The 27,956-nt window shown below is 41.1% G+C and overlaps 1 protein-coding gene across 1 annotated transcript in view; it reads left to right on the top strand.

Moving 5' to 3' along the window:
- LOC137282741 (LHFPL tetraspan subfamily member 2 protein-like) overlaps positions 1 to 27,722 on the top strand; it is a 33,452-nt gene extending 5,730 nt beyond the window's left edge. Inside the window, exon 2 of the mRNA XM_067814531.1 lies at positions 25,057 to 27,722. Coding sequence (XP_067670632.1) covers positions 25,057 to 25,283 — 227 coding nt within the window. The 3' untranslated portion in view covers positions 25,284 to 27,722. The remainder of the gene's footprint in view (positions 1 to 25,056) is intronic.
- Positions 27,723 to 27,956: the final 234 nt, after the last annotated feature.

Here is a 27,956-nt window from a genome sequence, read left to right as displayed (position 1 = left end):
CATCGATACCTACTAAAAGGCTGCCAGACATAAGTAACACGTGACCCAAATGTATCACAGTGGAATTCCGTTTCTACACTCGCCAGCAGTACAATATATTTCTAGACTTGCATAATGCCCTCGGGTTTATTATGCAGAGTCTATACCCAAATCGTGTATGGAAAGGTTTCTTGGAGACTACCATTATACACTTCTACCAGGATTACATGGCTTCCTGTTCGGATGCACATAATGCCGATTACCCATGAAGATCCGATTAGAATTGATCTTCATGCTTGTCTTAAATGGCGACTTACAGGATAGGGTAGACTTATGCTTCGTCTCTGAATATATATAATTTCGATAGTAACAAACTAACACATATTAATTGGAAAGGGGCCCCAGGGAGACCAGAGATTCCGGAACCAGAGGACGTTCAGACTTGCTTTTAAGGCTTTAGCACTGTAGAGAGTGCTTGGACCTCGGGAAAATGTGATTCAGGGACTGTGAGACAGACTAAGGATAGGGTGGTCAGACTCGCTGACACATGCCACCGTTTCTCAGTTTCGTGGATCGATGTTCATGCTGTTGATCACAGTTTTGTCTGGCCGTGCTTCGATTATTTTCAGACCATTAACGTACGACTCTATTAGCGTTGAGAGAGCTTCGAAAATCTAGACTCCTGTGTTTACTTCGGGATAACGTCAAGTTCGACACGACTGTGGCGGAATGTATATTGAATTATATAAATGTATAACAGGAAGATTATCATTGTTAAGCCCACGCATATGCGTGGGTAAGGTCACGTGTGACGTCGGCATGATGGTCGGTCATATTCGATTGGTTACGTTCTCAATCTGACAATCATCCGTTGCTTGTTGATCTTTATGACCCCATACTTGCTGTATCTGTCAAACATCGTATATACTAAATGTCGGAGGTGCTTATTAACGCAACAGACAGTGTTTATATAAGCCCCCCTCCGTCCCAACGTTTACCCATCTCAACATCCGTTGATCAGGGTTTGATACGTTCCCCCTTGTTTGCGTCAGCGAAATATAGATACGTAGGCAAACTCTACTACAATCATCTGACCAAGGTTGTGTATGCGTGCTTTTGATAACATCGAGTATGTTTATATCATCAGCTTGTATATTTACGCTCGCCGTTTCCGTAACAGAGATCGGGCCTGCCGAATGCTTGATAACACATTGATAACCGGAACGAAAACCGCGTATCGTGTCCTTGAGACGGTCCCCGCTGACTTCTCCTGCTGCTGGTTTGCTCGTTGTAGGAGCCCCGTGCAGGGTTTTGGTGGTGTGAGGAGCCTGTGTTACCTATCCCGCTGTGTTTGTGGACAAGCCATAAAAATTTTCTTTCATTTCTCGTGCGTTGTGCCTGTCACGTGTTTTTGCACATCAAAATTCCGCATTTATATTAAAAATGTCTTGACACCTCGAAGGGTTTGTTATGCGAGTTAAACTGTGCACGTAAGAAAAACTTAAATTCCTGATCAATCACGTGGTCCGAAAATTAGCACGTGCACCACTGCGATGTATTTGTATCCGTAGATAAAAACTATTATTTCCAAACAAACATTTGCCAGCTGAAAGCAGCACGTGTGGACCGCCAAGATGTGAAATAAACAATCGTGTACATTGTAAGTGTTTGATGGCCTGTCAGTCAGCTCAAGTTTTTGTGATGAACATCCCACGAAAAAAAAGGCACATAACTTCATTTTCCCCAAAATATAAATATTTTAAACAGTTTGCGGATCACTGGCTCGTTAGGAGATAAAAACATGAATCTTTGACTCTAGGTAATATTGTCGGAAGCAACTTACTTTCCCATCCGTGCTGCAACGAATATTGTATTTATTACCCCGACTTTGTTTTTGGTGTGAATTCCTACAGTTCAGTAAAATGGGGTTTTAAGATGTTTCAAAAGAGAGAGTAAAACATAAAGTGTTACTCTCGATGCTGTTTCATACCAGTTTTATGAAATTCAAACATACTTCATATCCGTGAAGATCAAGGATGTCTCATACCGGCTGCCCTGTAGCATTGTCGTTTAAGGCCTCATTGGGGAATATTCCATCTATTTGATGGTGTCCAGGACAGAGTCTGGACAAGACAAAATCGGTGATTGACATGATGAGCAACGTCCCAGGCGATCGGGGTCACGATGACCGGAACTGACCAAGCCTCCCTTCCTGACCTCTCAATACAACCACAAAGTAACATACTGTGAATCCTGTTGTTCTGTTTTTCTTCTTTTAAACCCGATATCACGAAAAGCGATCCATAATTCATGTATTCACGTGTACTTTGAGAAACAGGAATCGATGGGGAAGCCAAGTGGTTAAAGCTTTGGCAAGTGAGGAAGAAGAACCTAGTTCGATTCCCCACACTGGTGGGGTGTGAAACCCGTTTCTGGTGTCCCTGTCCCCCAGCAGTGATATTGCCGAAATGTTGCTAAAAGCGGCCTAAAACTATATATTACTCATTCACTCTGGTGTCCCTGCGTGATATTTCTGAAATATAGCTGAAAACATATTCACTTTACAAAACTTTATTCAAATAGCTCGATGGACTTTGCGCAGCAATGCCGACACGTAATATTTCTTGATATACAGTTGACAACATAATGTTAAACTACAATGGCCGTCAACGCCGGATCGTGTACATTAACGGTTTATTTACCACGTGACATGATAATCGTCTAATCCAGCAATTTATAACCATCGCATCCAGACAATCCCTACTCTAACTGGTTTCAGCACTGCTGTACCCATACGCTTAGGCTAGATTACAACTGAACTACAATAGGTGTATATTGATTTATGTAGATCGGTCGTATTTGCGTGAATCCAGTTTGATAAGTTGGGATTGTACTTGCGAGCGTTATACAGGCCGTGGCAGTAGACGAGATTGGATTAATGCAGTTCTTATCATTCATGCTTCTGACTAATAACACTTGTGGAGTTAATAGAGCTGAAACCATCACCGCCAACAATCCCGCCTGTGTTAATCGGGTCATTGATAATGTATCTCTTCTCAATGAGGAAAAGCTAATACAATGTATTTGGGTCGAATGTAAACTATTTGCCATCAGAGACTTCCCCTCTAGCGCGTTTATCCGCTGGCTTTTGTCTTATCTTTCGTCGAGCATTGTTTGGGGAATAGTCCCGGAAGAACATCAGTCTTATCGCGTATTGATTAGTGGGAAATGCAATGAAAATCGCGATCATCAAACATTGATTGAAATCTTGATGTACCCATCTGAGAGAAAGGTATTGTTTTCATGTAGTGCTGGGCAGATCGTGATTGTTCTATTTTATAGCCGCTTTCAAAATGTCAAGGATTCAATACAGTGTATGATTAGAGGCAACAGATCTTGTCGCAACGTGGTTGCGCTATTAAATGATCTTTGAATGTGTCATTTGTCCATTCCAAAGACTTACAGGACATATTCAAGCTCGATAATGTTAATGTTCTTTTTCTTGTAAACATATGAGAAACCCATTTCTGGTGTCCCCCGCCGTGACATATCGCGAAAAATGGCTTCAAACTAAACTTACTCACTCATTTTCAGTGTTGTAGTGAAACCTGTACTGCTGATTTGTGTGTGGCGACAGTATGCATGAAGGACAAGGTAACGCTTCGGGTGTGAGCTGGCATACTTCAGTCATGTGTGTTTTTGGAGGTGGATCTCACAATCACGAAACGTTTAGAGATTATCTTTTCGCCCTTTCTCTTGATTTCTTGGTGAAACTGAAGAAAACAAATACCTGACTGTTTAGTCGGCGTTCTAGAAATTGGTGAGTAAATGCCTGTTATTTTGAACCATGGAGGGCATTTAGAACCAGGATCAGTTTGATCTGACACAAACAGAAATCATACTGCTGGTTGCAACAGTTTCAGTTCCTTACAGAAGACTGCGGCAATCCCCTCCCTCTTGAATATCGATTAATATGTAATCACCACTGAAACATTGGAATAGCTACGAATTCTTGACCATCATTGAAACACTTTTGAATAGTGACGAATACTTGATCACGACTAAAACACCTTATAATAGCTGCGAATACCTGATCATAGTTAAACACCTTTGGATAGCTACGAATTCTTGACTCTGATTAAAACACTTTTAAATGACTACGGCTACTTGATTACCAGAAAATCACTTTTGAATAGTTGCTAATACTTAGCCATGACTAAAACACCTAATAATAGCTGCGAATACTTGACCACGACTAAAACACCTTATAATAGCTGCGAATACTTGATCACGACTAAAACACCTTATAATAGCTGCGAATACTTGATCACGACTAAAACACCTTATAATAGCTGCAAATACTTGACCACGACTAAAACACCTTATAATAGCTGCGAATACCTGATCATAGTTAAACACCTTTGGATAGCTACGAATTCTTGACTCTGATTAAAACACTTTTAAATGACTACGGCTACTTGATTACCAGAAAATCACTTTTGAATAGTTGCTAATACTTAGCCATGACTAAAACACCTTATAATAGCTGCGAATACTTGACCACGACTAAAACACCTTATAATAGCTGCGAATACTTGACCACGACTAAAACACCTTATAATAGCTGCGAATTCTTGACCACGACTAAAACACCTTATAATAGCTGCGAATACTTGACCACGACTAAAACACCTTATAATAGCTGCGAATACTTGACCACGACTAAAACACCTTATAATAGCTGCGAATACTTGACCACGACTAAAACACCTTATAATAGCTGCGAATACTTGACCACGACTAAAACACCTTATAATAGCTGCGAATACTTGACCACGACTAAAACACCTTATAATAGCTGCGAATACTTGACCACGACTAAAACACCTTATAATAGCTGCGAATACTTGACCACGACTAAAACACATTATAATAGCTGTGAATACTATATTTGGACTTAACTCCTTACGTATAGCTTTAAATACTTGTTCATTATTCGGATACCTTTTAATAGCTGTGAAGACTGCATTTCCACTGAACACCTTTTAATAGCTGCGAATACTTGACCCCCACTAAAACGCCTTGAATAGCCACAAGGACTTAATCACCACTAAAATGCCTTGAATAGTTGCGAATACTTGATCACCACAGAAAGGATCCAACAAATCATCTTATTGGAAAACGCATATGCCGTTACTCGAGCTATTTAAACCTATTCAGCAGAAAACACGGAGAGTGGGATCTCAGCTACCGTTCATAAACTACAAACAGGAAGGCTGTTTACTTCAGTCAGTTAAACGTCATTAGAAGTTGCAGTACGTTGCGAAGCCATATGGTCTGTTTTTGTATTCCTGGAAACACTCTGGTAAAAGACTGTAGGAATATACACAACCTCCTGTTCTTGTTAATACCTCTGTTGTATAGATGCGTGGTAGCCTATAGGCGAAAGAATTCCGATCATGTTTTCAGCCATTTGTTTCAGTAATAGAAATGCTTTAAGTGGCATTATGTTAAAAGCGTTTTGCAATTCCAAGCTGTTACTCTGACAGGGTTTGGTCATTTCTAGTTTTCCACTAATGGGTATGAGTTCATCGAGTAATACAAACACATTTCCAGTGCAAACATAGGGGACGTGAAACGGACACGTACGGTATTTGTGTACAGAGGTATCCTATATCCGCAATCACTTCATCGCAACTTCTCCAGGGACAGTTAGGTAGCGTTGCGGTTAAAGCGTCCGCTAGCCACACCTAAACCCAGGTTCGAGTCCTAATGTTTGAAGAGTACTTTGTTGTCCCCCGCTGTGGTATTGCCGTAATATTGCTCATACCGGCGTAAAACTACATTCACCCACTGACAATATCCAAGCAGTTTGAGAAACCAAATCTAGATCTGAATTGCCATTATACGGGTGAACATTGCTAAAGGTGGTGTAAATAATACTCAGTCAGCTAGTTTTCCGGTTTCACTTCAACCGGTGTTTCGCTGTGATTGGATGCGAATTAAAGGATAATAAACAACTAATACATGTCAAAGTATATTATTCTACTGCCATCACTTCGAACGGTCTTTTCAAGGTATGGTAGACGAAGGTCTGCGATTTTACATTCATAATCCGTTTGTATAACCTATTCCCTTTTTTAATATTAGCTGTTCCAGCAATGTTACGTCAAAATAGGCAAGCTGATATCAATAATTTCGATTGAAATTTATTGATCACATGTATGTATGTATGTATTTGCGTGCGTGCGTGCGTGTGTGTGTGTATGTGTAGGTTACAGTCACTTGACTACCCCTATAACTGACGTGCCAAAAATAGTGATCATCTGTGTGTGATCGCTGCATATATTATCGCTTGGTGTTGCCTATTTACGTTTGAACACTGACTGCAGTAGCTTTTGATTAGCACGACAAAGGGCTTAAAATAGACTTAGTTCATATTAACACCTAGCCCTGTATCAAGAGAAGGCAATACATGTACTACTAAAAATCAGTGCATTTGGTATCGGGTTTGGTGTCCATTGTTTTTTGTATCTACTGTTTAAGATTGGAGCATCGTGGTGTCCTTGCCACTATCTCGTGGCAATCGCTGCGTGTGACACGATGTCGCAATGCAGGCTAATGACGTACGTGACAGAAGAGAAGAACACGGGGGACACGTGAGGGGGGCAATAGATTCCACGGGGATATCGACAAAAGGGACAAAGATGGACAATACTTCGTGATCACGGCGCTCTGAGAACAATACAGGGCTATCTGAAATTTCTAATGGAGCTCGCATCGACAAGCGTCTTAACTAGAATTATTTGATTTGTTGTAATAGACTGCGATCGTGTTATCTAACCTCGTTCAAAGACGAAGAATGGGGCTTGGTGCGTGTGAAGTGTGGACCGTTAGACAATTGGGTGTAATTGTGCAAGTTCCTGTGAGAAAACTTTTGTTGAAAGAAGACAGTCAAATGGAGATTTCTTCCGGATCATCTTCAAGGTTTCGGTTTTTGCTATCTTTCTATAAATAACACAAACGTAAACACGAAACGGAATGTTTTCTGCTCTTAGTAGAAATGCATTTCGCACCATCGTGTAATTGATACCGTTCTAATGATGCAAAGATCGAGTCCTCGAAAGGAGAAAAATAGTCTCAAATCAATTCTTTTCGCTTCGATGGCTATTTTTATCGGTATGCACGCAAAGCAAAAAGTATTATCTCCCCTTGACAGCTTCAAGCATGAGGTTCTCCTCATTAGTGGCATTTCACAGGCCGTAGTTGGTAGCGATTCCACGGTTTTTAGTTCAACTGTTACATTAAATGAACGCTAAGAGGCAAAGAAAGTGGTACTGTCCGAAACAAGTTGACGAGATAAAATATGCTGATGTGAGGATGGACAGAAATAAATTCGAAATGTCAAAAGGATCGGTGCGAATCAAGAAAGGTGATTAAATTGAAATTCTTTTGGTCACACTGCTTGACGTATATATTTTTCTGCATGTTTCGTGCACATCGTTTAGTACATTTCACCGTAAAATGTCTCTTGTACATTTTACTTCAGATCTACTTTTCCAGTGAATGCTAAATTTCACTGGAACATGTCACTTAATTATAAACAGCTGCATATTTCAGTTGTACATTTCAGTTGTACATTTCAGTTGTACACGTAAACTCCATATTTAATTTGTACATTTCACTTGTGCATTATTTTAGTTATGCATTTGACTTGTACACTTCACATTGTCGTTTCAGCTGCATGTTTAAGTTACACATTTTGCTTGTTCATTTCAGCTGCACTTTTGACAAACACATTTCAGTTATACAGTTATCTCATACATTTCTTCCGATGATTAATCATCGTCGATCGTACGCACATATCTGGCCTCATCAATAACACATTTCTTTCTACGTCCAACTTTGACATTTTGACTGTGGATGTGATGGCCAGGTCGATTTCCTATGATATCACAACGCGCTTCAGATTAAAGATAAGAAAAAAAGACAACGCTTCTTTGCCTCCATTTGTATATGCCTTTCTTCGCGGTCTTCATTGACCATCCTGCTGTTGTCGTTTTCATAAGCCCTTTCCCAAAGACATGCTACTCATTACGTCCAATGAAATATTTCCTTACGGATTAGATCTTCCTTTTGAAGTTAGATTTACAGTGAGTTCCCAGCTGGTGTATGTTACATACTTATTAAGATGGGTATGGTAACTGTATGCATTTTGTATGTCCGCTGACAGCAGCTTTTTTAAATGTCAGTCGACGTCGACCGAAGTGTGGTCTGCCATTAGTCGTTTAAAGGTTAACGAGGGTCTTCCCTGACCGTAGGCAATGAGCAGATGCTCCGAATCTCCCAGGACTACTTTTCTTTAGATAACATATACGTCTCATATGTAGCCAAACATTAATCAGCTTTAAGATGGAGATTTTTTTTGTGTTTGAAGAAGCGTTTTATGGTTGGAACAAAGCTGAGTTATTTGGAGTTTCTTTAAGTGCTCTATGATAGGTGAGCACTTGCTTGTGATCTCCCAGAAGAAAGAAAACCTACTGGATAGTTAAACTGAGTGGTTAACGCCCGTTTGGACATTGGTTCGTGTATTTTATGCGCTAATGCTATTGTGGAAAAAAAAACTAAATGGGTGCATTTCGTTGGTTTTTGTATGGGGGAGCGGGGAACTGGGGAATATGTTTCTGATGGTGAATTATAATTGGGGTGAAACTGGGGGATATGTTTCTGAGGGTGAATTATAAGGGGGTGAAAAGGGGATTTGAACCCACAATCGGACCCTGGCTTTCTTAGACGTAAATTTCCTCCCGGCATCTTGCAGTCTATGATGGGATTTATGTCTTTCTTCACTGTCAAAGTTTCCCAGTCTTCTGTCAGTCAGACTTTCTGGCCTCTCCAGAAGACCAGTCTCTCGTCTTCTTGAGACGCCCATTATCCCCAGTCTCCTATCCTCCCCAGACGACCAATCATCCATAGTCTCCAGTCCTCCAAAGACGCTCATCATCCCGTTACCCATCCTCCCAGACGCAGATCTTCCCTTGTCTCCCATTCACTTAAGATATCATCCCCATCACCCCCACTCTCCCGTCCTCATCAGACGCCCACCATCCCCAGTCTCCCATCCTTCTCAGACGCTCATCACCCCCAGTCTCCAGTGCTCTAAAGACGCCAATCATCCCTTGTCTCCCATCCTTGTCAGACGCTCATCACCCCCAGTCTCCCATCCTCTTCACAAGCCCATCATCCCTAATCTCCCATCTTCCTCTTACACCCGTCGTCTTGTGCTCTCCATGCAGACGCCCATTTTCTCCTTCCGATCACCCGTCCCCAAATGTCCAGACATTCCAAACACCCAGTCTCCCTATCTCTACAGCCTTCCCGGACACCCAGATCCCCAGGCTCAGACTCCCAGAATCGTCAGACACATCGCGTGGCGTCCAGACTCCCACTTCTCAAGACCCAACCACTCCAAACGCCACAATCCTCATGATACCAACATGCCCTGATTTCCAGATGTACCAAACATCCACCCCTCCAGTCTCTTCGCTCTTTAGTCTCTGCAACCAGCAGACACATTGTGTGGAGGAATCCACCAACACCCTGTCCACATGTAAGTCGACACATGACCTTCAGACAAAATACCAGTTCCATTGCCTAACGCTATGGTCAGACTTACTGACAGCCAACTCCTCGAGTGAAAGCAAGGTTTCAGGTGAGTTGAGATTAATCGACAACGTGTAACCTTACAGACTTGACCTTTCGGATTTGCGAGTGGACATGTATGTATTTTAGCCTCTATTGAAAGCTGGATTATCGGGGGGTCAGATTTCTTCGTCACTTTGTCTCACGACTTCCCATTGCCTGCCACCCATACATTAGACCCCATGAAGGATCACGGTCAACAATTAGTGTATATAGAATCTCACCAAATCACCATCACCACAAGGAGACCAGCCGGCTGCTGAGGCACTTAAAGCAATTGGACTAGGGGCATTATCCGGGCGTGGACTGTAGGTATGTTGCAGAGCGGCGGAAGTCTGTGAACAACAATTAGACCCAGGAAAGCCTTCTGACTTGGATCAATACATCGTTTCTGACAGAAGGATCACGTTTCCAGCATCAATGCCGTGGTCGATATGGAACTGGAAATTGATCGATGGTAAACAATCAGCCCGTGGCTGGACATGGGTGGGAGCCTGGACGAAACCTTTCAATGATGACTAGGACTTGGGTACCAGGACCTCACCGTGGTCTGCTGTCTCTGCAATTATGTAATGATTTAACTCTAGGTAAACAGCATTGGTCAATTGTCAAACAGGATGTTTGAACGGTGTATTACGTACACGGCGCTTGTTTGAAGAGGAAATAGACTATGGGCTTGTATTGAAGCCTAAACAAATGTTGTGACTAAGACTGATATTTGCAAGGGGGTGGGTTTCTCTGTATTGTCCAAGGGTTAGGTTTGCAGGTCTTGCGATAAGACAGCCAACACATTTCGCATGGCTTGTCTTCATATCAGACTACTCTGAGCGTACCATGTACGTGTCCTGTCCGCTAGACATTGCTACGAGGCGCAGACAGGCAAATAAGTGACTCAGTAGCTTGTCCATTTATTTCTGCAAGGAAATGTTTTAATTATATTTGTGTATGTCTCGACGTACATATTTAACAACGTAGGTTGAAGTTGAGTCATTTTGTCTGTCTATCTGTGAGGTCTTTTCGTTTTGATGGCGTCAGTACGGCTGGATATCAGTGATAATTTGAGTTTGTTAATTGAATCCCGATAACCATTTTGGCATCCATAGCAATTGCCGTTTAGGTTGTTGTCCGATTTCGTATTGTGATGAAACCTGGCCTTGGGGCGTCTGAGATTGGGTTGATCGTCTTGCACTGTTCGTGCGAGTACTGGCAGACTGGTGGGCTTTGTGAAGACAATCATTCACTTGGGAATGCTTTGTGGGATTAACGGACACACATGTCTAAATTTACAGCAGAGGGGGTAGGGGTGGGTTGGTCAAGGGAGGAGATGCGGGTGGGGGATTTAGACGAACCAGCCGGTGCATCTAGCATCTTTTGAACGTTCGCTCATCACATATGTATGAATCCTGAGGGATTTGAACTTGATATCAAATTGACACTCACTCATCTATATCTCCATGATTGTATTATATTGGGGTAAAAAACTATTCTATTCTGGACTAACTGTTCATTAACCTTTAAAGGTCATTCCAGCGTGGTATGGGATGCTCGATTCTGATTGGTTGATTACTAATCACGATCGATCTTAAAACTAAATCAAACACTCATGAATACTTAGAGCGCGTTAACACGTTCGGCTTTACACAACATTTGCTGTCTTAAATCGCATACTAAAGGGACGCCAATAATGAAATAGGCTCGCTTCATCACTTAATTCCAGTATGTTGTGGGACAGTTTATTCTTCAGCTTCCCCTCCCCACCTCTTTACCTCCCTCCCAATCTGATCTCCCGTCTCTCCACCTCTCTCTGGATGTATCCCCCTCACACCCTCTCTCTACCCGTTACACTCTCACGACTCTCACTCATCATTCTTGTCTCTCTTCCCGCTGTCTATCTTTGCTCCTCCCCCTTTCCCTCCCTCTTTCCCTCCCTCTTTCTCACCTGTTTCTCCTACTATGAACTACCCCCACCCCCCACCTCTCTCTCATGACAGAATGTTTTTGTTAACTAACATTATCACATGTTAAATTGTTACTGAAATGTTCGTATCGGATATAAGTTGTTTTATTCATTTCAGATTTTCTTCATCACATGTAATTTGTTTTTACGACCTCATATCATCAAGATATGTTATACATACGGAACACTTATTTACATTAGAAACATTTCTTGCTTTCATCTGACACTTTTTATTGCCTAAGTAGAGCACATATATCTGTCTCGTTTTTTCCAGACAGAGTTATTTTTTAACCCCATAGCCTGGACATGCTTGAACTGACAGTGCACTCGAGTCTCTTTGGGGGGTGGGGGGAGGGGTGTGTGTGTGTGTGTGTGTGTGTCTAAAACTGTGTTTACCGTTTGTTGCGTTGCCAGGATATTGATGAAATAAAAGAAACTACCGGCGGAGTAATCGTGAAACCTTGATCAGAGTGCTGTAGGGTGTTTTGATGAAGGTTACGTCAGTAAAATTTACTTCACAGATGAAAAATCTTGCAGTTTTATTTGCCATTTAGGTTATTTATTTCTAGTCTGAAGCTCTGTCAACCATAATGGTTTTGTTTACTATCGGAATTATCATTCAATAATGCGACTTTTATGTACGTGATAAAAAGTGTCGATATAATTACTCCATTTCATGCAGGAAGTGTTTTAATAGTCGTGTCTGTTTTTAGGCTCATCGTAAACATTCAATTACTGACAGGAGACGAGCAGACTCGCTGCTACGGTGCGGTTTGAATAAACATGTATTATCAGTTGTGTTGTACCGTTTTTTTACGTGGCTCTGTGTTTTGTAATTTTAAAACAACCCGCTGCGTTGAAACAAACTGGCTCGTCAGTCCGTTGCCGTTTTTATCTCGGCTTGTCTCGGTCCCAGCACGTCTTGCGCATCATGTGATTTCGCACGGATTTTATCCCGGTTGGATACAAATTTGGGATCGGAAACAGATAGGACACGAACTTGGATTCTAGTGCATTTATCAGAACGTTATCGCAATACATTGTAAGGTTATCGTGTGGCGAAAGTTTATGAGATGCTTAAAATTCCATTAAGACTTACGAATGTAGATCTTACTGTCAGGCGGGAGAGGGGTGAACGATTCCTGTGGGGTTAGAGAGTATGAATGAGAGACCGAAGATAAGCCCTACTTCGTGCTCAGCCATAGGAACATTAGATCCGCACCCCGTAGGTCTTTAAAGTGTTTTCCTACGTCTGAATCAGTATTCCCTGTCTGAGATTGTGTTTATCGTGACCATAACCATGTCTGGATTGCATGTCAGGGATAGATGATAGCTGACATGTAACCATTTCGACGAGAGGTAAGCGCTTCAAGCTGCTGCGCAAACATGTTTAGTAGACGGAAACCAGTCAGGCTTGATATGAAGACATAAGTCGTGCTCAGTACTGTTCAGGTGGGACGGTGTGGGTGGTAAGGCGGGAGTTGGTGGGGGGTTAGGGTGTGGGGCTTTGGTGTTTGGGGGAGGTTGAGCGGATGGGTGGGGGTGGGGGAAGTAGGTAGAGAGAGCCTCAAATTGATTGCAAGGTGGCTTGTGTAACTCTTGTCCGCAACACCGCAGGTGTTTAACACCAGTGACATATATAACACGTTAATGGCACGTTTACGCTCGGCAGCCAAAAATCCCGTCTCGTAACCTCAACACATGGCGCTGGAAGACGACTGCAGCTAGCAAGAGATAGGCATTACGTGTTAGCACTATCCATAAAAAATGTCAAATACATGGAACAAAATTAAAGAAAATAGTTCAGACCATTATCTACCGCTGCGTCTGTGCCAGAGATACGAACAACACTTTAAATAGTTTTTTTAACTTTTATTATCAGACGTTCCTTCGCGGAATTACACCGTTGGTTGTGTATATATACAGCGTGTATTTACCGATTGTTTACATTTGAAGCGATGTAAGGCCGTTCTTAAATCTCTAAGTGTAAATACACTTCCGTTTACTTTTTTAGGTCTTGGTGCTGGAGTTCTTCCACCTGTCTTTTGCGTCCGATTTCTGACATTACTTCCGCAGGCCGTTCATCTTTACCGATGAAGTAAAGAATTCCTAACATCAGCATATAGTATGTGGTACGGAAGGTCGTGAGCGATCTGGGATTCGAACACGCACCTTGCGGACACACTTCAATCTAATATCAATCGACCAGAATAAAATGAACTGATTACATGCAGAAGTTGTGTACTCCCCCAATCTACCGGTATTGTTTCAAAATATTCATAAATACCTACATTTCGATCAATTTACTTTGGTAACAATTTGTCAGATTGGAGTTCGAACCCAGAACTGGAGAGCCCTGTTATGTCCATAGAACGCAGATGTGCAACAAATTGTCAGAGATACAGAGAATTATTCACACAAAACAGTCTTTTACAAACTCGTGGAATGTTGTTTATCTGATCACATAACTGAATCTGAAAAAAAAATTCATCTTTCAAATATAACTAATGTCATTATGACTCGTCAAATATCCTTTGCATATGTTCTACTTCCAATGACATTAAACCCTGACATTTCGTTAGCGCCCTACTCAATAAAATTACCACCGCGACTTAAAACCCAGTAATGGCACAATGATTTCAACTGACTCCGAAAACATCATGCCTGCAACACAATCGTTTTCAATGCATTCTACATTACAAGCAATACATTATCTTAGATAATTGATTGTTTTATCTGTGAGCGAGCGCCTTTGATATTTGATGACAACTTAGAAATGTGTTTTGTTCGATCGTATCGTACCGATGATTGATTAACTCTTTATTCGGAATAGCCTGGCATAATAACATGGTTTTAAACATTATTCTATTTACCTGTCTAATCCTTTCATCAAACAATCCAGACAGCTCAACGCAAATATGTCAAACATTGATTTATACAAAACAAACATGGTGGACGTAACAAAATCAACGGATTATTCCAAGTTTATTATTTTATTATCATACGGAGGCTCCCAAGTGTCACTTGCGTCTATTCTTGGACGTTCCTACATACGGCTGTCCATGATTCAGTCTCCGTACGACTTCCCCGCAGCTACGTGTGGCCACGCACGACAGATTTTCAACGACGACGTGGACTACAACCAATTACGTCGCGACGGTGCGCAGTGTTTGCACGGAGCTGCCAAAATAGCCTAATGTATTTGTGCAGCCACGGTGGATTAAACCGAATCTATTGACACAAATTTCCGTCTTATTACAAGAAGCCATAAGTGTTTGAGGAGGCCATTGTGTTGCACGTGTATCTTATACGGACTGAAAACACACGGGTTTAAAGTACGGCTTTCATAAACCGTAGAAATGGAAACGTGTGGTCGATACTCCCTCTCTGTCTGAAGAGGCTAATTATGGGAGATCCCGGGGCATTTGAATTCGATAGGCAGTGTTTACACATGTATAAAAAGAATATTAATACGGCGAGACGAGGCTCTGCGAATAAGGCTTCGATAATGATGCCATGATATCGTCTTATGTGTTTTCCCATGCTGTTAGCGTTACTTCCCCAGCTAGGAAAACGGGACGGGCGACTATCATATTAGCCTCCGTTGGAAATACAAATGTGGCGCGTATTCCATTAGTATTAGCCGTAAGTCTCAAATTAGATACCTTGTCGACCCCTAGGGTTTCCGGAAAGGGATACCCCGCCCACTCTCAAAACATATCCGTTGTTTTTGTGATGTGAGGGGGCGATGGGGTAGCCTAGTGGTTTATTCCACTGTTCGTCCGATGACGGGATTCTGTTACCAACAAAACAATGTCTGATGTCCAAAGCAAGCTGAAACACAGTTTTCGTACTCGCTCAAAATTGCGACATTAGACATTGGTTTTACGCAACTACCTCCAGGACAGAAGACGCCATAGAATGGCTTCACGCCGTTCTTGGGAAACGAACCTGGATCTTTTACCGCGAGGAATGATTTAAAACGTAGGCCATTCCAGTGCCACAGTACCAGAGGATGGTAACCTGGAATTGTCCCAATAATAGCGACCTGTCAAGTGTATCGTTGTTATAGACTGGCGTCTGAGATATAATCGAGTCGGTACCTTTCAAACTAGTGGTCAGTGGTATAAACATCGGGCGACCTCATCAGACTACGTCATGGGCGACAGTGTCATGTAAAACAGTCAGGGTTAGAGCGTTTGTTTAAAATCCCATCTTACTAAAAGAAGTAAACGAGGCATGTTTATGCTTTACGTGTCCGTCTTCCTCGCTTCTCTGCTGTATACTAAAAGTCTGTTTCTTTCTGTAAAGTGGGTCTATTCGTCATCGGCGTTTCTTACGGGGAGTGACGTCACCGCCAATCTCATGTGCGAAATAAAGCACAACGTTTTTATCGTGTGTAATTTGATTTGAGAACTATTTTTGTGTCGTGCTATTCAAACTCGACACAAATGAACCAAGCTGAGGCGGTAAATCGGTTTGAGGTGTATCGTTTATACACATAAACACACTTGATAATTGGAGACGGTAATCTCATTTTCCAAGACTGTACTTGTCAAACTAATTCTAGTGCACCTGTCATCTGAAGCACTGCGAATCAATGTACAGGGTAATGTCCCTTGGTCACGCCAGGAATCGCTCGCTTCGCGACCAGTATCACATCAATAGGGCTGAAAACATCCTCATTCTACGTCACACTGGGCTTTCTGTGACACTTAACTGACCAGTTAAGTGATCCTACAGCTGTTCTAAGAGGGCGGAGGGGTAGCCTAGTGGTTAAAGCGTTCGCCTGTCACGCCGAAGACCCAGGTTCGATTCCCCACATATTGCTGGAATATTGGTAATGCGGGGTCACATTAAACTCACTCAACCACTCGTTTTACTGTCGGAAATTTCTGTCGTCTCTCATCAACAAACAGCAGCGTTATGTTCTAACCCGGCGGCACATCTGATTACTTTGTACTCTTTAACGCTATTTTTTTTACCAAAATGCACTGAACTTTCCGGTTTCAAGTTAGAGCTATAGCGTTTGCGAATTTTTTTGTGATTTCATGGCTTTCAGGGAAAACAAATGGTGATGGGTAGTGTTTCAGAACAACAAAAAATATTGCTGTGACTTATTATTTACAAATTTGATGCAAGAAAAGAGAACTTGCAAGCAATAGCACTGAAGAAACTTTTTTATTGACAACGCTGTCGGTAGAGATGAAAAGAAATATTTTTTCTCATTTTTGTTTGACACTGAAAATACTTTGAAATGAAAAGCAGGAACGCGCACCAAAGTAACCATTTTGACATCGGACACTTGGTGTGTGGGACACTGTGGCACTGGACCATAAATTTGAAGTGTCAAATATGCGAATTTACGAAATATATTGCTGGAATATATGAATAGATACACCCATTCACCCACAAAACGGGTGTATGCGTCATCCAACATTTAATAGGACGCCTTAAAGTATATGTCTGATGAACAGTACTTAACGTGGCATTATTCGTCGTTGTATCAGATGTGTGGTCAGTTATGAAAGTAGCGCCTTCAGTTAACATACGTGATTGGAAGGCGAAATGAAGACTTTGATTGAATATGCTAGGACACTTAGGATAGACGTGCTAAATTATTAACGTAGATACACAAATCGTGACCTCAGTTCTGTATTTCACTACGAAACAAGTTAGAGGTAGACATCGAGCGCTCGTGGCAATCGCTGCTTTTTGTAAGACGTGTTCAGCATCACTGAGTGTGGTTATACACATACGTTTTACGTCGCAGTTGTACATCTTGTGACGTGTGCATGAAGGGAATTCTAGAATGACGTAGTTATATCACGTGTTCTTGTAGGGCTTGCAGTCTGAGGGTATCGCTCAATGACATTCTTTACCACTGCGGCCGTTGTGAAAGCATGTTCCAGAATTGTCGTAGAGGCTGTGTCATGGCACATAAAAAATCGGATTTACGTTATTTTCAAAGGTAGTTTCGTTATATCATGGCGCGTCGATGTGTACGGTAACAAGCGCAGGTTTCGGAGCTTATTGCTTTTAACCCAACTGGACACACGTTCCCTGTTGACATTCCAAAGAACAGAATCAAGCATGTCTTTGATTCTTATCCTTAAATAAGTCTTTACTGAGAAAGTCTTAAAAACATAACGTCTCGGTTTTACGACGTTAATTAGCCATCGTTAATATAAAAAAATCAACTTTGCGCTAAAATCGCTTTGTGAATGTGGCCCCTTCTGATGTTTGCACACCAAGGGGACACAACTCTACGTGGAAAATACGGCGTCGAATTCAAGAGTATCATGGAGCGCAGTAAGACAGTTATATTAAAAACTGAAATAGCCTTATTATTTTAGATCAGCCAAAAAGAAATTCCTTAGACATTGTGACTATGTTTCAGCGTATAAAACAGGCCCAAACAATAACTCTATCGGTAGTCACCGATATCATTTCCGGGAATATATTCATACAGATTGGAAATTAAAAAAGTGCCGTCATGTGCAGAGCTAAAAAACTAAATTTGTCAATAATCGATCCAGTGTGTTTCGTATTCCGGAATTCATCAGGAATCTGACAGCAAGTGAAATAGAACCCCACTAAAAAACGATTTTCAATTTCAATTCTCCGCCAACAACACGTGGAGATGTTGGTGATGGAGCGACCCCCGCGAAGATGCACGTGAGATGCGCGTTTGATTCTAAAAACAGTGAGGGGTCTTTTTGAAGGGTTTGCAAGTGATGAAGATAGAAGATAAAGATGCAATCACCATGGAATCTGACTCACCGTGGGGGGTCTCATAAATGGGCGGGGCTAATGCACATTAACCAATTAGCCGCGACCTCTAACGGGCGACAGGGCGATGCGATCACGTGATAGGTCGGCATGTTCTAACTTTAACAAGTGAGGCGGAAAATTGAATAGCAAATTTCAGTGGAGGTTAATCTGAGAAGCAACTCAACACACGAGCTGCCTAATCTCCTGGAATGATTGTTTCTGTGTTTGATCTCATAATTTGATAATGTAGTAAATTAGTCTTGTGACATCACTATCCCCATGTGAACAAGCCGCCGCCGTCTGTAAAATACTATTAGAATCAAAGAAACGCTTAAAGAATCCAAATAATAATTATCTCGTTAAAAACGCATGTCACAAGGACAGTGGTAATATGACCTTGTGTATTTTGTGCCGAAACACCAATTTAACTGAAGATTTTCAGAGTGAGTGAGTTAGGTGTTACGCCTTTTTAACAACATTCCAGCAATATCACAGCGGGGGACACCAGAAATAGGCTTTGCACACTGTACCCATGTGGGGAATCAAACCACGGTCTACCGTGTTACGAGCCAAATTTTTAAGCACTTGGCTACCCGAACGCCCTTGTCTTCAGAGAAGGAACGCGTTAATTAATTCAGTAATACAAAAGATAACGTGTTAATGATGATAGTAGTGGTGGTGGTGGTGATGCTGCTGCTGCTGCTGATGATAATGAGTGAGTGAGTGAGTTTAGTTTTATGCCGATTTTTAGCAATATTCAAGCAATATCACGGCGGGGGACACCCGCAAATGGGCTTCACCCACTGTACCCATGTGGGGAATCGAACCGGGCCTTCGGCGTGATGAGCGAACGCAGTAACCACTAGGCTACCCCACCGCCCCCTGATGATGATGATGATGATGATGATGATGAAGATGATGATGATGATGATGATGATGATGATGATGATGATGCGGGTTTATTGCCTAATAACACGGTTACCTCATCACATGACCTGATAAAATAAGAATTTATACATTTAGTCGCGCCAGGTATGGTAATACTGACTTTGTCTTCGCCTTTTGCCAAGAGCCATATATGTTCATCATTACTATTATGAACGATATAACACACATGATCACAAATGATACAAAATTGCTTAAATAAAACAAAATGTTTTCAATATCTGAATGTTGGAAAGCATTTGTTCAAATTGTGAATTTCGGAGCTTTAGACGTCCCTGCTACCGTTTATTTGATTATATGCCAGAATATTAGTATTAAATACTAACTGCCTGGACTGTCGAAACCACGAATGCGTTCTCTTGGTCAGATTCAGTGCTGGAAAATATAATATTTCTCCCGATAGTCCGATAACGTTGACTTGAGTCGTCAGAGACGTACCTGACCTTTGAGTCGTCAGAGACGTACCTGACCTTTGAGTCGTCAGCGACGAACCTGGCCTTCTGAAATCATAAACCAGAATCTTTGACTGTTATCATATTCCTTCGCTCAGTTGAGAAGCTAGTGACTTTTCTAAACTAGCCGTCTCTCAGGACGGACAAAAACATATATTCCTCTCTATTTCTAATTTTCCGGGCGCTTTGCTTGAGAATAAACCAGTATCAATTTCTACCTCATCAACCGCCAACAATCGACGCGCAACAATAACACAATCTCACAGCGTTGACCAAAAACGCTATCGAGGATAAAACGAACACTGAGTGTATCAGTCACGAAGCTTTCAGACTTTCGAACAAAAGACTTGCATTATATCATGTCTTAAAGCAAGCTAACTAATTCTTTGATGAAATGCTTTATGAATTTTCATGAAATCAACGAAATCATCTCTAATTCTTCTCTGTCATCGTCCATGGATTAATTTTGGCAGCGGCGTCTCTTTTTCCGTTTTTGACAGTGCCACTTGTTCCATCTTTTGATATTAACCACTCTATCATTTCAACGATTGCCATTGGTGCCCGAGATGTTATGCGACGACCTGCCGCCCGTCCGTCACAATGGCGGACCATGACATCTCACAATGGCGGCGAGTTCCCCGATGAATATCCCCGCTTATTCAACCCCAGCCAAGATTACTCATAATAGGAACTGTCCCTCCCAGTTCTCATTCCACCCAAGATTGAAGTTTTAATGGAATTGTTGAATGGGATGTGCCCTGTGCGGGCGAAATTGCTTTTCCAAAGATTAAAAGCTAATTTGAAACCTTTTTGAGTAATGGCGTCAGTGATTGACCACCTGACAGCCACTAGAGGGAGCTGGTCACCACGTGCTGCACAGGCAACACGTGCAACTAATGCGATTGACACTAGGGGTTATGTCAACAGGCAATTGAGAAAGAAAAACACGAGATGACATTAATACTGCACTTATTAACATATTACTGTTTAAAGAGCAAGCAACGGCCGAATTATTGCCAGTGACGTACAAGAAGAATTATTCAGAATATCTTTTTTTCAAACCAAGTAATTACTAATGTTATGCTGTAGACATTCATACCTATTCTTTCCTTAAAATGCAAGCAATCACTTAGATAATAACATGTTACTAGCAATACTAAAAATGACGCGCATGTTATATTCCGTTTCGTCCACTTATATGGCTAAAACAGATAGAGCAGGAAATCATAAATGAATGAATTAATGTATGGAAATGACTAGATATGTTCAAATGTCCTATAACTAGATCTTTCCTGGTGAAATGTCAATGTTGAGTGAAAGAAGGTCGATTATTGTGCATCGAAACTATGCTGAACAGCAAAATAAACGCAATTTTCGAAAATAAATGAAATCTTTTGAAAGTGAGCGTTCATGTGTAAGTCCCCTATTTGAAAACTTGACAAAAACCATGGGTTGGGTTTCTTTTGCTGTTCAGTATATGAACAAGTGCATGATAAAGAATAGTTTGTACCATATGTGTTTATGTACTTTCATCCTCCTCATTATCATGATGTTCCACGACTTGGGTCATATTTTAGATTGCATTTAATCACTAGCAAAGCACACCTAATAAACCATGAAAACTTTGGATTTGTGTCCTGATTGTAACCTTACCTGTTCTGATAGTTTTGTTCCGCGTGAAGGAACAAGACAAGAAATCTTATACCCTGTGTACGGACGTTTATGGCCATATTTATGAAATTATGATGGTATATGTTTTGTCTGATCTATAATTTGTCAGGTCTGCAACCCTAAATGACATTTTATACACAATACTTGAGAAAATACTTAGTATATACCCATTTTGTTATCCTGGGCGGTGAAGTGGAATATTCCTAAAAGCGGCGTAAAACCATACTCACTCGCCCGTCTTCTTATCTGGATGGTAGAAGATTCGAGTTATATCTCTACATTAGAAAAAACCGTAACGATTTATAGTGTGTATCAAACAATGTCGAAACTTGTTACGTGATAAACAGCACACAATGCAATGCGCCCGATGTGTTTAACACTCTCCACGGTATATACGATGCATAATGCACGGTAAATGTCACACGATGCAAAGATCCATAACAGGTTCATATGTTGCTTAGCGCCGCAATATTCCAACTGTTTCACGGCGGTCTTGAAACCGGCATCTGTCCTATCCAGCAAGTTGTCAAAACCGGCATACAATCTCAGTCGCATTCGTAACCTGTGCATTTATCATCAGCTCTACAACCCGGCACGTTTTCTAAACTGGATTACTTCTTCAGTCTTCAATGGGTGCCGGTTTAGACAGATTCCACTCTAATCTAGTCGAATCGAGTCCGGAACAGTAAACGTATCGATCTACGCAACTGGGATACGATGACGTGTCTGATATGGACAACCTTTATGGATGAACAACTTCTTTATTCGGATGATGCGACGTTTCGATACAGATTCTCGTATCCTTGTCCAGCAACAAGTTAAGAATCTGTATGCTGACGTAGCTTCACCTGTTCACAAAGATTGTCCATATCTGGTGATCACTGGATTGGCTGGTCCAGACCCGATTATCTACAGACCGCCGCCATATAGCTGGAATATTGCGGAGTGCGGCGTGAAAGTGCTCACTCACTCACTCACTCACTCACACACACACACACACACACACACACACACACACACACACACACACACACACACACACACACACACACACACATATATATATATATATATATATATATATATATATATATATATATATATATATATATATACACGAAACCCTACATTAGTAGTAGCTTGAGTGTCGCACTATGCTGTGAAACACTATTATCACTAATTTTTCAATGAACAGTTCTCTCTGCTAGAAATAGACATGGATCTAATCTCTAGATTCATATTAGGTTTCCCTTATGCCATCATTTGAAAATGTCAAACATACAAAGGAGAATTTTTATGTTATTTCGTTTCAAATTCGTTTCAAAGAATAACACTTTCAGCCTACCAGAAGTAGGTTTATCACCAGAAGTAGGTTTATCAAAAGCCATATATATCTCTATATTGAGGAGATGATAGACCCAAGCCCACGCATTCTGAATAGTCAAGACAAATATCACAGCTTGAGAGAAGCCGCTTTCGTGGTATAGTGGTTGATAGTCTGTCCGGAGAGCGGAAGGACGCGGGCTCGATCCTCGATCCCATACCAAAAGGCGTTAAAATGGGGTACTTGTTGGTCCCTGCCTGGCGGTCGGCATCAATGGGTACAACAAGGACTGGTGGGCTCAGAGTCAATGTAATGTGTCAGAGTGGGGCTATTCATGCCTAACTGCAGCATGGTATCTCAGTGAGCTAGGACTATGAAACCAGCATCAGTCTAGGCTGGTACAAGTAGCCGCACATACACAAGCATACATGTCGTCAAATGAACGAAACATTCTTAAGTGCGAGGTTAACGTTACTCCCCATTCAACCTTACTTCTTCGTGAAAGAACGAGTATTGTTTTATGCAGCTTTTAGTCGAATAGCACCGCAATCGCTTTAGGGGGAAATGTTACAATCGACCCGGGATCTTCGGTACAAATAGGAGAGAAAATTTTCTTTCCAACATATTTTTGTTCTTTTTCTGTGATCTTTAATTTTTAAAAAAAAATCCATTGATTTATTTCATTGCATTTTTCCCTGGCGGTTATAGTGCGTCTTTTCTTAAAACAGTCTTTCGTTACTTCATTTCATCATCGAAAACTGTCTTAAAGCTTTTTGTAAATGTATCGCCTGCTATGAGGTCGTCTTGGAGATATTGCAACAGAAAGACTGAATCACAATGATTTGAGAAGTTGCGTTTTAACACGCAAGACACATGTTACCATTTACCAACTTTTAAAAAGTTGAAAGAATGATTTTAGCTGATTCAGACCCTCGTGTTTCTTGATATCAAACATAGCACTTGCCTTTAAAAGTTTTAAACACTTTTTGGTCGAAATGATTATATGTGATATTACACAACATAAGCGTGAGAATCTGTAAGTTCTGAATTTGATTTGTTCGTGTATCAAGCGGTGCGAGGGTAGTATTCACTCCTCCGTAATTATATCGACTCATGCTGATACACAGTCGAATAAATTACGTTAACAATAAAAAAAACTGACGTCGGTCCTCAGGCCCGAGGCCGGCTGAAAACCATTCGGACCCACGTCTTTTGTTTTCTGCAGTTCCTTATGGCGTTGTTCGCTGGGAATTACTTATATTATACATATTCTGATCAAGACCCACACCCTGGATTTTCAAGATTAGACTCATGGTGACGAAAAACATGTTTGGCTACAGCCTGTTCGTCTCCCCTCGCCGCCATCTTTGATGATATTTATACCGTTTCAGGATACTATGGTTGCCGTGTTTGGACGCTGTGACTGCCGTTTTGTGCGCTCGGCGACCGTTCTCGGATGCTGTTGTAGCTGATTCGCGAGTTTTGTTTCCATTTTCAGACGATTAGTTTTCCGTTACAGGGGCTTGTTTCGGTTTAGAGGATATTGTGGCAGTTTCTTGTGATTTTTGTTCTGTTTTGGTGGATATGGGTTCGGTTTTGATGATTTGTTCACCGTCTGTATGGTAGGCCTGACAACGTGTTATGAGTCTCGGTCCTTAGGGCCTTGGGGGCTTTTCGTAGTTAAGGGCAAATACTGTTAACAATGGACCTAAAGGGATTACTAAATTTAGTTCGTAATTACCGAAATCGTTCACGCATTTGGGCTGATAAATTTAGCAAAAGACAGGGGTCAAAATACATTACCAGTTTGTTATATCGTTAAATCATTGGACTCTGTTTATATCAGCCAATTCGGTATAAGCATCGTTGACTTTAGTTTACATGGGGACACACGAAAGTGAGATTCTCAACGTCTCCACTTAATGTCATAACTTCCTGATATTAATATGACGTTTCTCCAATACTACTAATAACTAGCTGTTAGCGTAATCTATCGTATATGCTCTATTTATTGAATGTACATTGTATATATGAGACACGAAGATGAGATTCTCAATGTCTTGACAAAATACCATGCTTTCCTGACATAAATATGACGTTTCTGCAGTAATAATCATAAACGTCTGTTAACGTAATCTACCGTATATCCTCTATTTATTGTATGTATATATGAAGACACAGAGATGAGACTCTCAATGTCTTCACTTAAAGTCATCATTTCCTGACATTAATACGATGTTTTACTGTTTCAGTGTTAATCATGGCGGCCGGGCTGTTGATGTATCCGCTTGGTTTCTCGACGCCATTTTTCCAGTACTACTGTGGAGAAGCCGCGGGCCCCTATTCGACTGGACACTGTCAGATTGGCTGGAGCTACATGTTGGCCATCATGGGCGTGTCTCTGTCCATCTTTTGTCCAATATTGTCCAACTTCGCTGACGTCAAGTACGATGAGGACGATTATTTAGCGTTTGTATGACGTCATGTGTGACGTCACTCTGACGTCATTGGTGATATGGAACAGACTGAATTCGATACACGTATAGCATGTGATAACATGTATCACGTCTTTTACGACATCTAAGATGTATATTTTCCTATGTACAGCTTATGAATTACTGTAGAAATTATCACAAAAATGTATTTGCGTCGAAGTCATGTCAGCGTTGCCGTCTCCACGAGGCAAGGGGGTAGCTAATAATAAAATTCCAATTTCCACGCTTGCCGACCTTGGTTTCAATTTCCCAGTTATAGTTTAGCTGCACAAAGGAGTCTTTACATAGTCCTTTCAAAGTCACGTGGCAGAATCAACATCCGCTTTGTAAGCAATATGGTGACTACCGGTCAGTTGCAGGGTTTTCAAATCATTTGTACATTTAACTTGGTGTCGACAGATAATTTCCATATCTTTTCACCAAGGATCTCTTGTGTTGTGCTCCAGTCCACTTCAAGGGGTGTTGTTGACATCTCACTAGGTGCGAAACAGGGAATGAAAACACATTTTTATCAATTAATTCGATCTTATTGTCCTGTCTTTGACAAAATATAATTCTGAAAGTAACAAATAAGCCCAGTGAACCTGTGGAAATATAAACTCGGTTCGTTTTGGGATTTGGCATTGCAAGAGGGGTAAGTGGTGGGGAAAACAATCTGGTTTAGGGACAGTAGGACAGACGTGTCTTGCCAGGCGTCACCGTTATGTTTGATATGAAAGACGGATTCTGATTGGTTAGTAGGAAGGACATGGAAGGAATATAACTCGTGATAGCCCTTTGTGGCGCTACCTTCGCCAGGGAATTCCAACCGCAGCGGAAGCTTGACTTTCGCTGGCTCTGAACTCCCTTGCCTATGGAAGATGTTCTTTCTTCGCATAAACAATATTCGCAATAACATATTCAGCACTGTCAGCATCAGAATAGGGATACTTGCCTCTGCTTGTCGTGAGCTATTCCTGAAGCGTCTCCAGTCAATGAAATGTGATGAAGAAGAAAGAATATTGACAGACTGACGGCGCCTGTGAAATATCAAAATTGACGCAAGTCATGATGCAACATTTTATTTGTTTTTCATCCATTTTTTTAGAAGATTTATTTATCCTTCAAGAATAGCTTCAACAGAAGACAAATCAACAACTATCTGACATTGGCACAAGAACTTTGAAAGCAATCAAAGGTCAAGAAGAGTAAAGACCCATGTTCAAAACTTCGCGGAAAATACTTGATGAAGTGCTGCTTGATGAACTCTTAATTCAGATCTGCTTGAGCTTTATAGGAAGAACACGATCTCGGAATGTATCATATATGTGTGATAAGTGCAATGGACAGCTGTTGTCAATTTCCTATTATTTGTATATTTTGTGTATTTACCGTACAACATTGTGCTATGTTCACTTTATTAGTATTTTCGTGTACAGACAAATGTGCTCCGCGTGTGTCCATTAAGCAACACTGTATTAAATGGCACTTTTGGGTTTGTGCTGAAGGAACAAAAGGTACTTCAGTATAGGTACACAAATACAGAACATGGAGTTAGAGGTCATGAATATTTAGGGCAAATCAGTGAGTGAGTGAGTAAGGTTTTACGCCGCTTTTAGCAATATCACAGCACGGCGGAGGGCACCAGAAATATAGTGGAAGTTACTTTCAAATTACGTTTTCACGACAAAATAAATATCGAAGAATATTCATATTCTATAGGGTTCTTTGTTTAGTATATGAAGATGGTGAATTAACTTGTTTATGCATTTCAGTGCCCTGTCATACCAGTCCAAACAAAATTGAATAATATCATGCACATACAGTGAAACCTTGTCAGTACGGACACCGCACATTCAAGACCACTACTTCACTGTCATGACTCATTAAACCGGGCATGTCTACACCAGGTCAACCAGATAAGTTCGGATAAACGAGGTTTCGTTATTCACATTTCAAACCATAATAAACCATAATATTTATTTCCTTAAGTCATGTAAAAGTCATCACTTAATATAAAATGCATCAGATAAATATATATTATTACATGAAGCAAATATTGATCATATGTCTGGTTCTTATCAGTAACAGTTTGTGTTACGTTGTCTGTCATCTATCTCGACATCCCTAGTGTTCATTTCAGTGTCGAGTTACTGGAGAAGTGTCATTTGTCTCTCAGACACGTTGACTCACATAGTCGACGAAAAAGTATTTGGTGACGATCTGATATTTCGACCTTAGACTGTTGTTTTGATCATCGCTTTGTACAGTTTAATGATTGCGAATATGGCGTCTCGCTGTGTGATATTCGTGTTTCAAGATATTCTTTTGAACTGATATTTTATATTTATGTGAAGATTTACGTTCGAGAAGTCCAAATGTTATATCAAGCATTAAAAAAACATTAAATGTGTTTTTTAAGAAATAAATGATTATACAACTTATATGTGTTCTTAAGAGTGTTTTCTTTGGCGTCACAATGATGACGTGATAAAGGTTGGATTCAATAGGTTGTCAAAAACGGATATCAGAATAGAGTGGCATGGAACTCTATGATGAACACGTCTGGCTTGGGACCGACGGGGTAGACACGTGGTCAAAGCGTTCGCTCCTGCCACCGTAGACCCAGGTTTGAATCCACAGATGGGTACAATGTGTGAAGCCCATTTCTGGCGTAT

This window comes from Haliotis asinina, chromosome 1 (genome assembly GCF_037392515.1).
Source record: "Haliotis asinina isolate JCU_RB_2024 chromosome 1, JCU_Hal_asi_v2, whole genome shotgun sequence".
Taxonomy (NCBI): Eukaryota; Metazoa; Mollusca; class Gastropoda; order Lepetellida; family Haliotidae; genus Haliotis; species Haliotis asinina.
The sequence above is the reverse complement of the archived record's forward strand: the minus strand, read 5'-3'. Positions and strand labels throughout refer to the sequence as shown.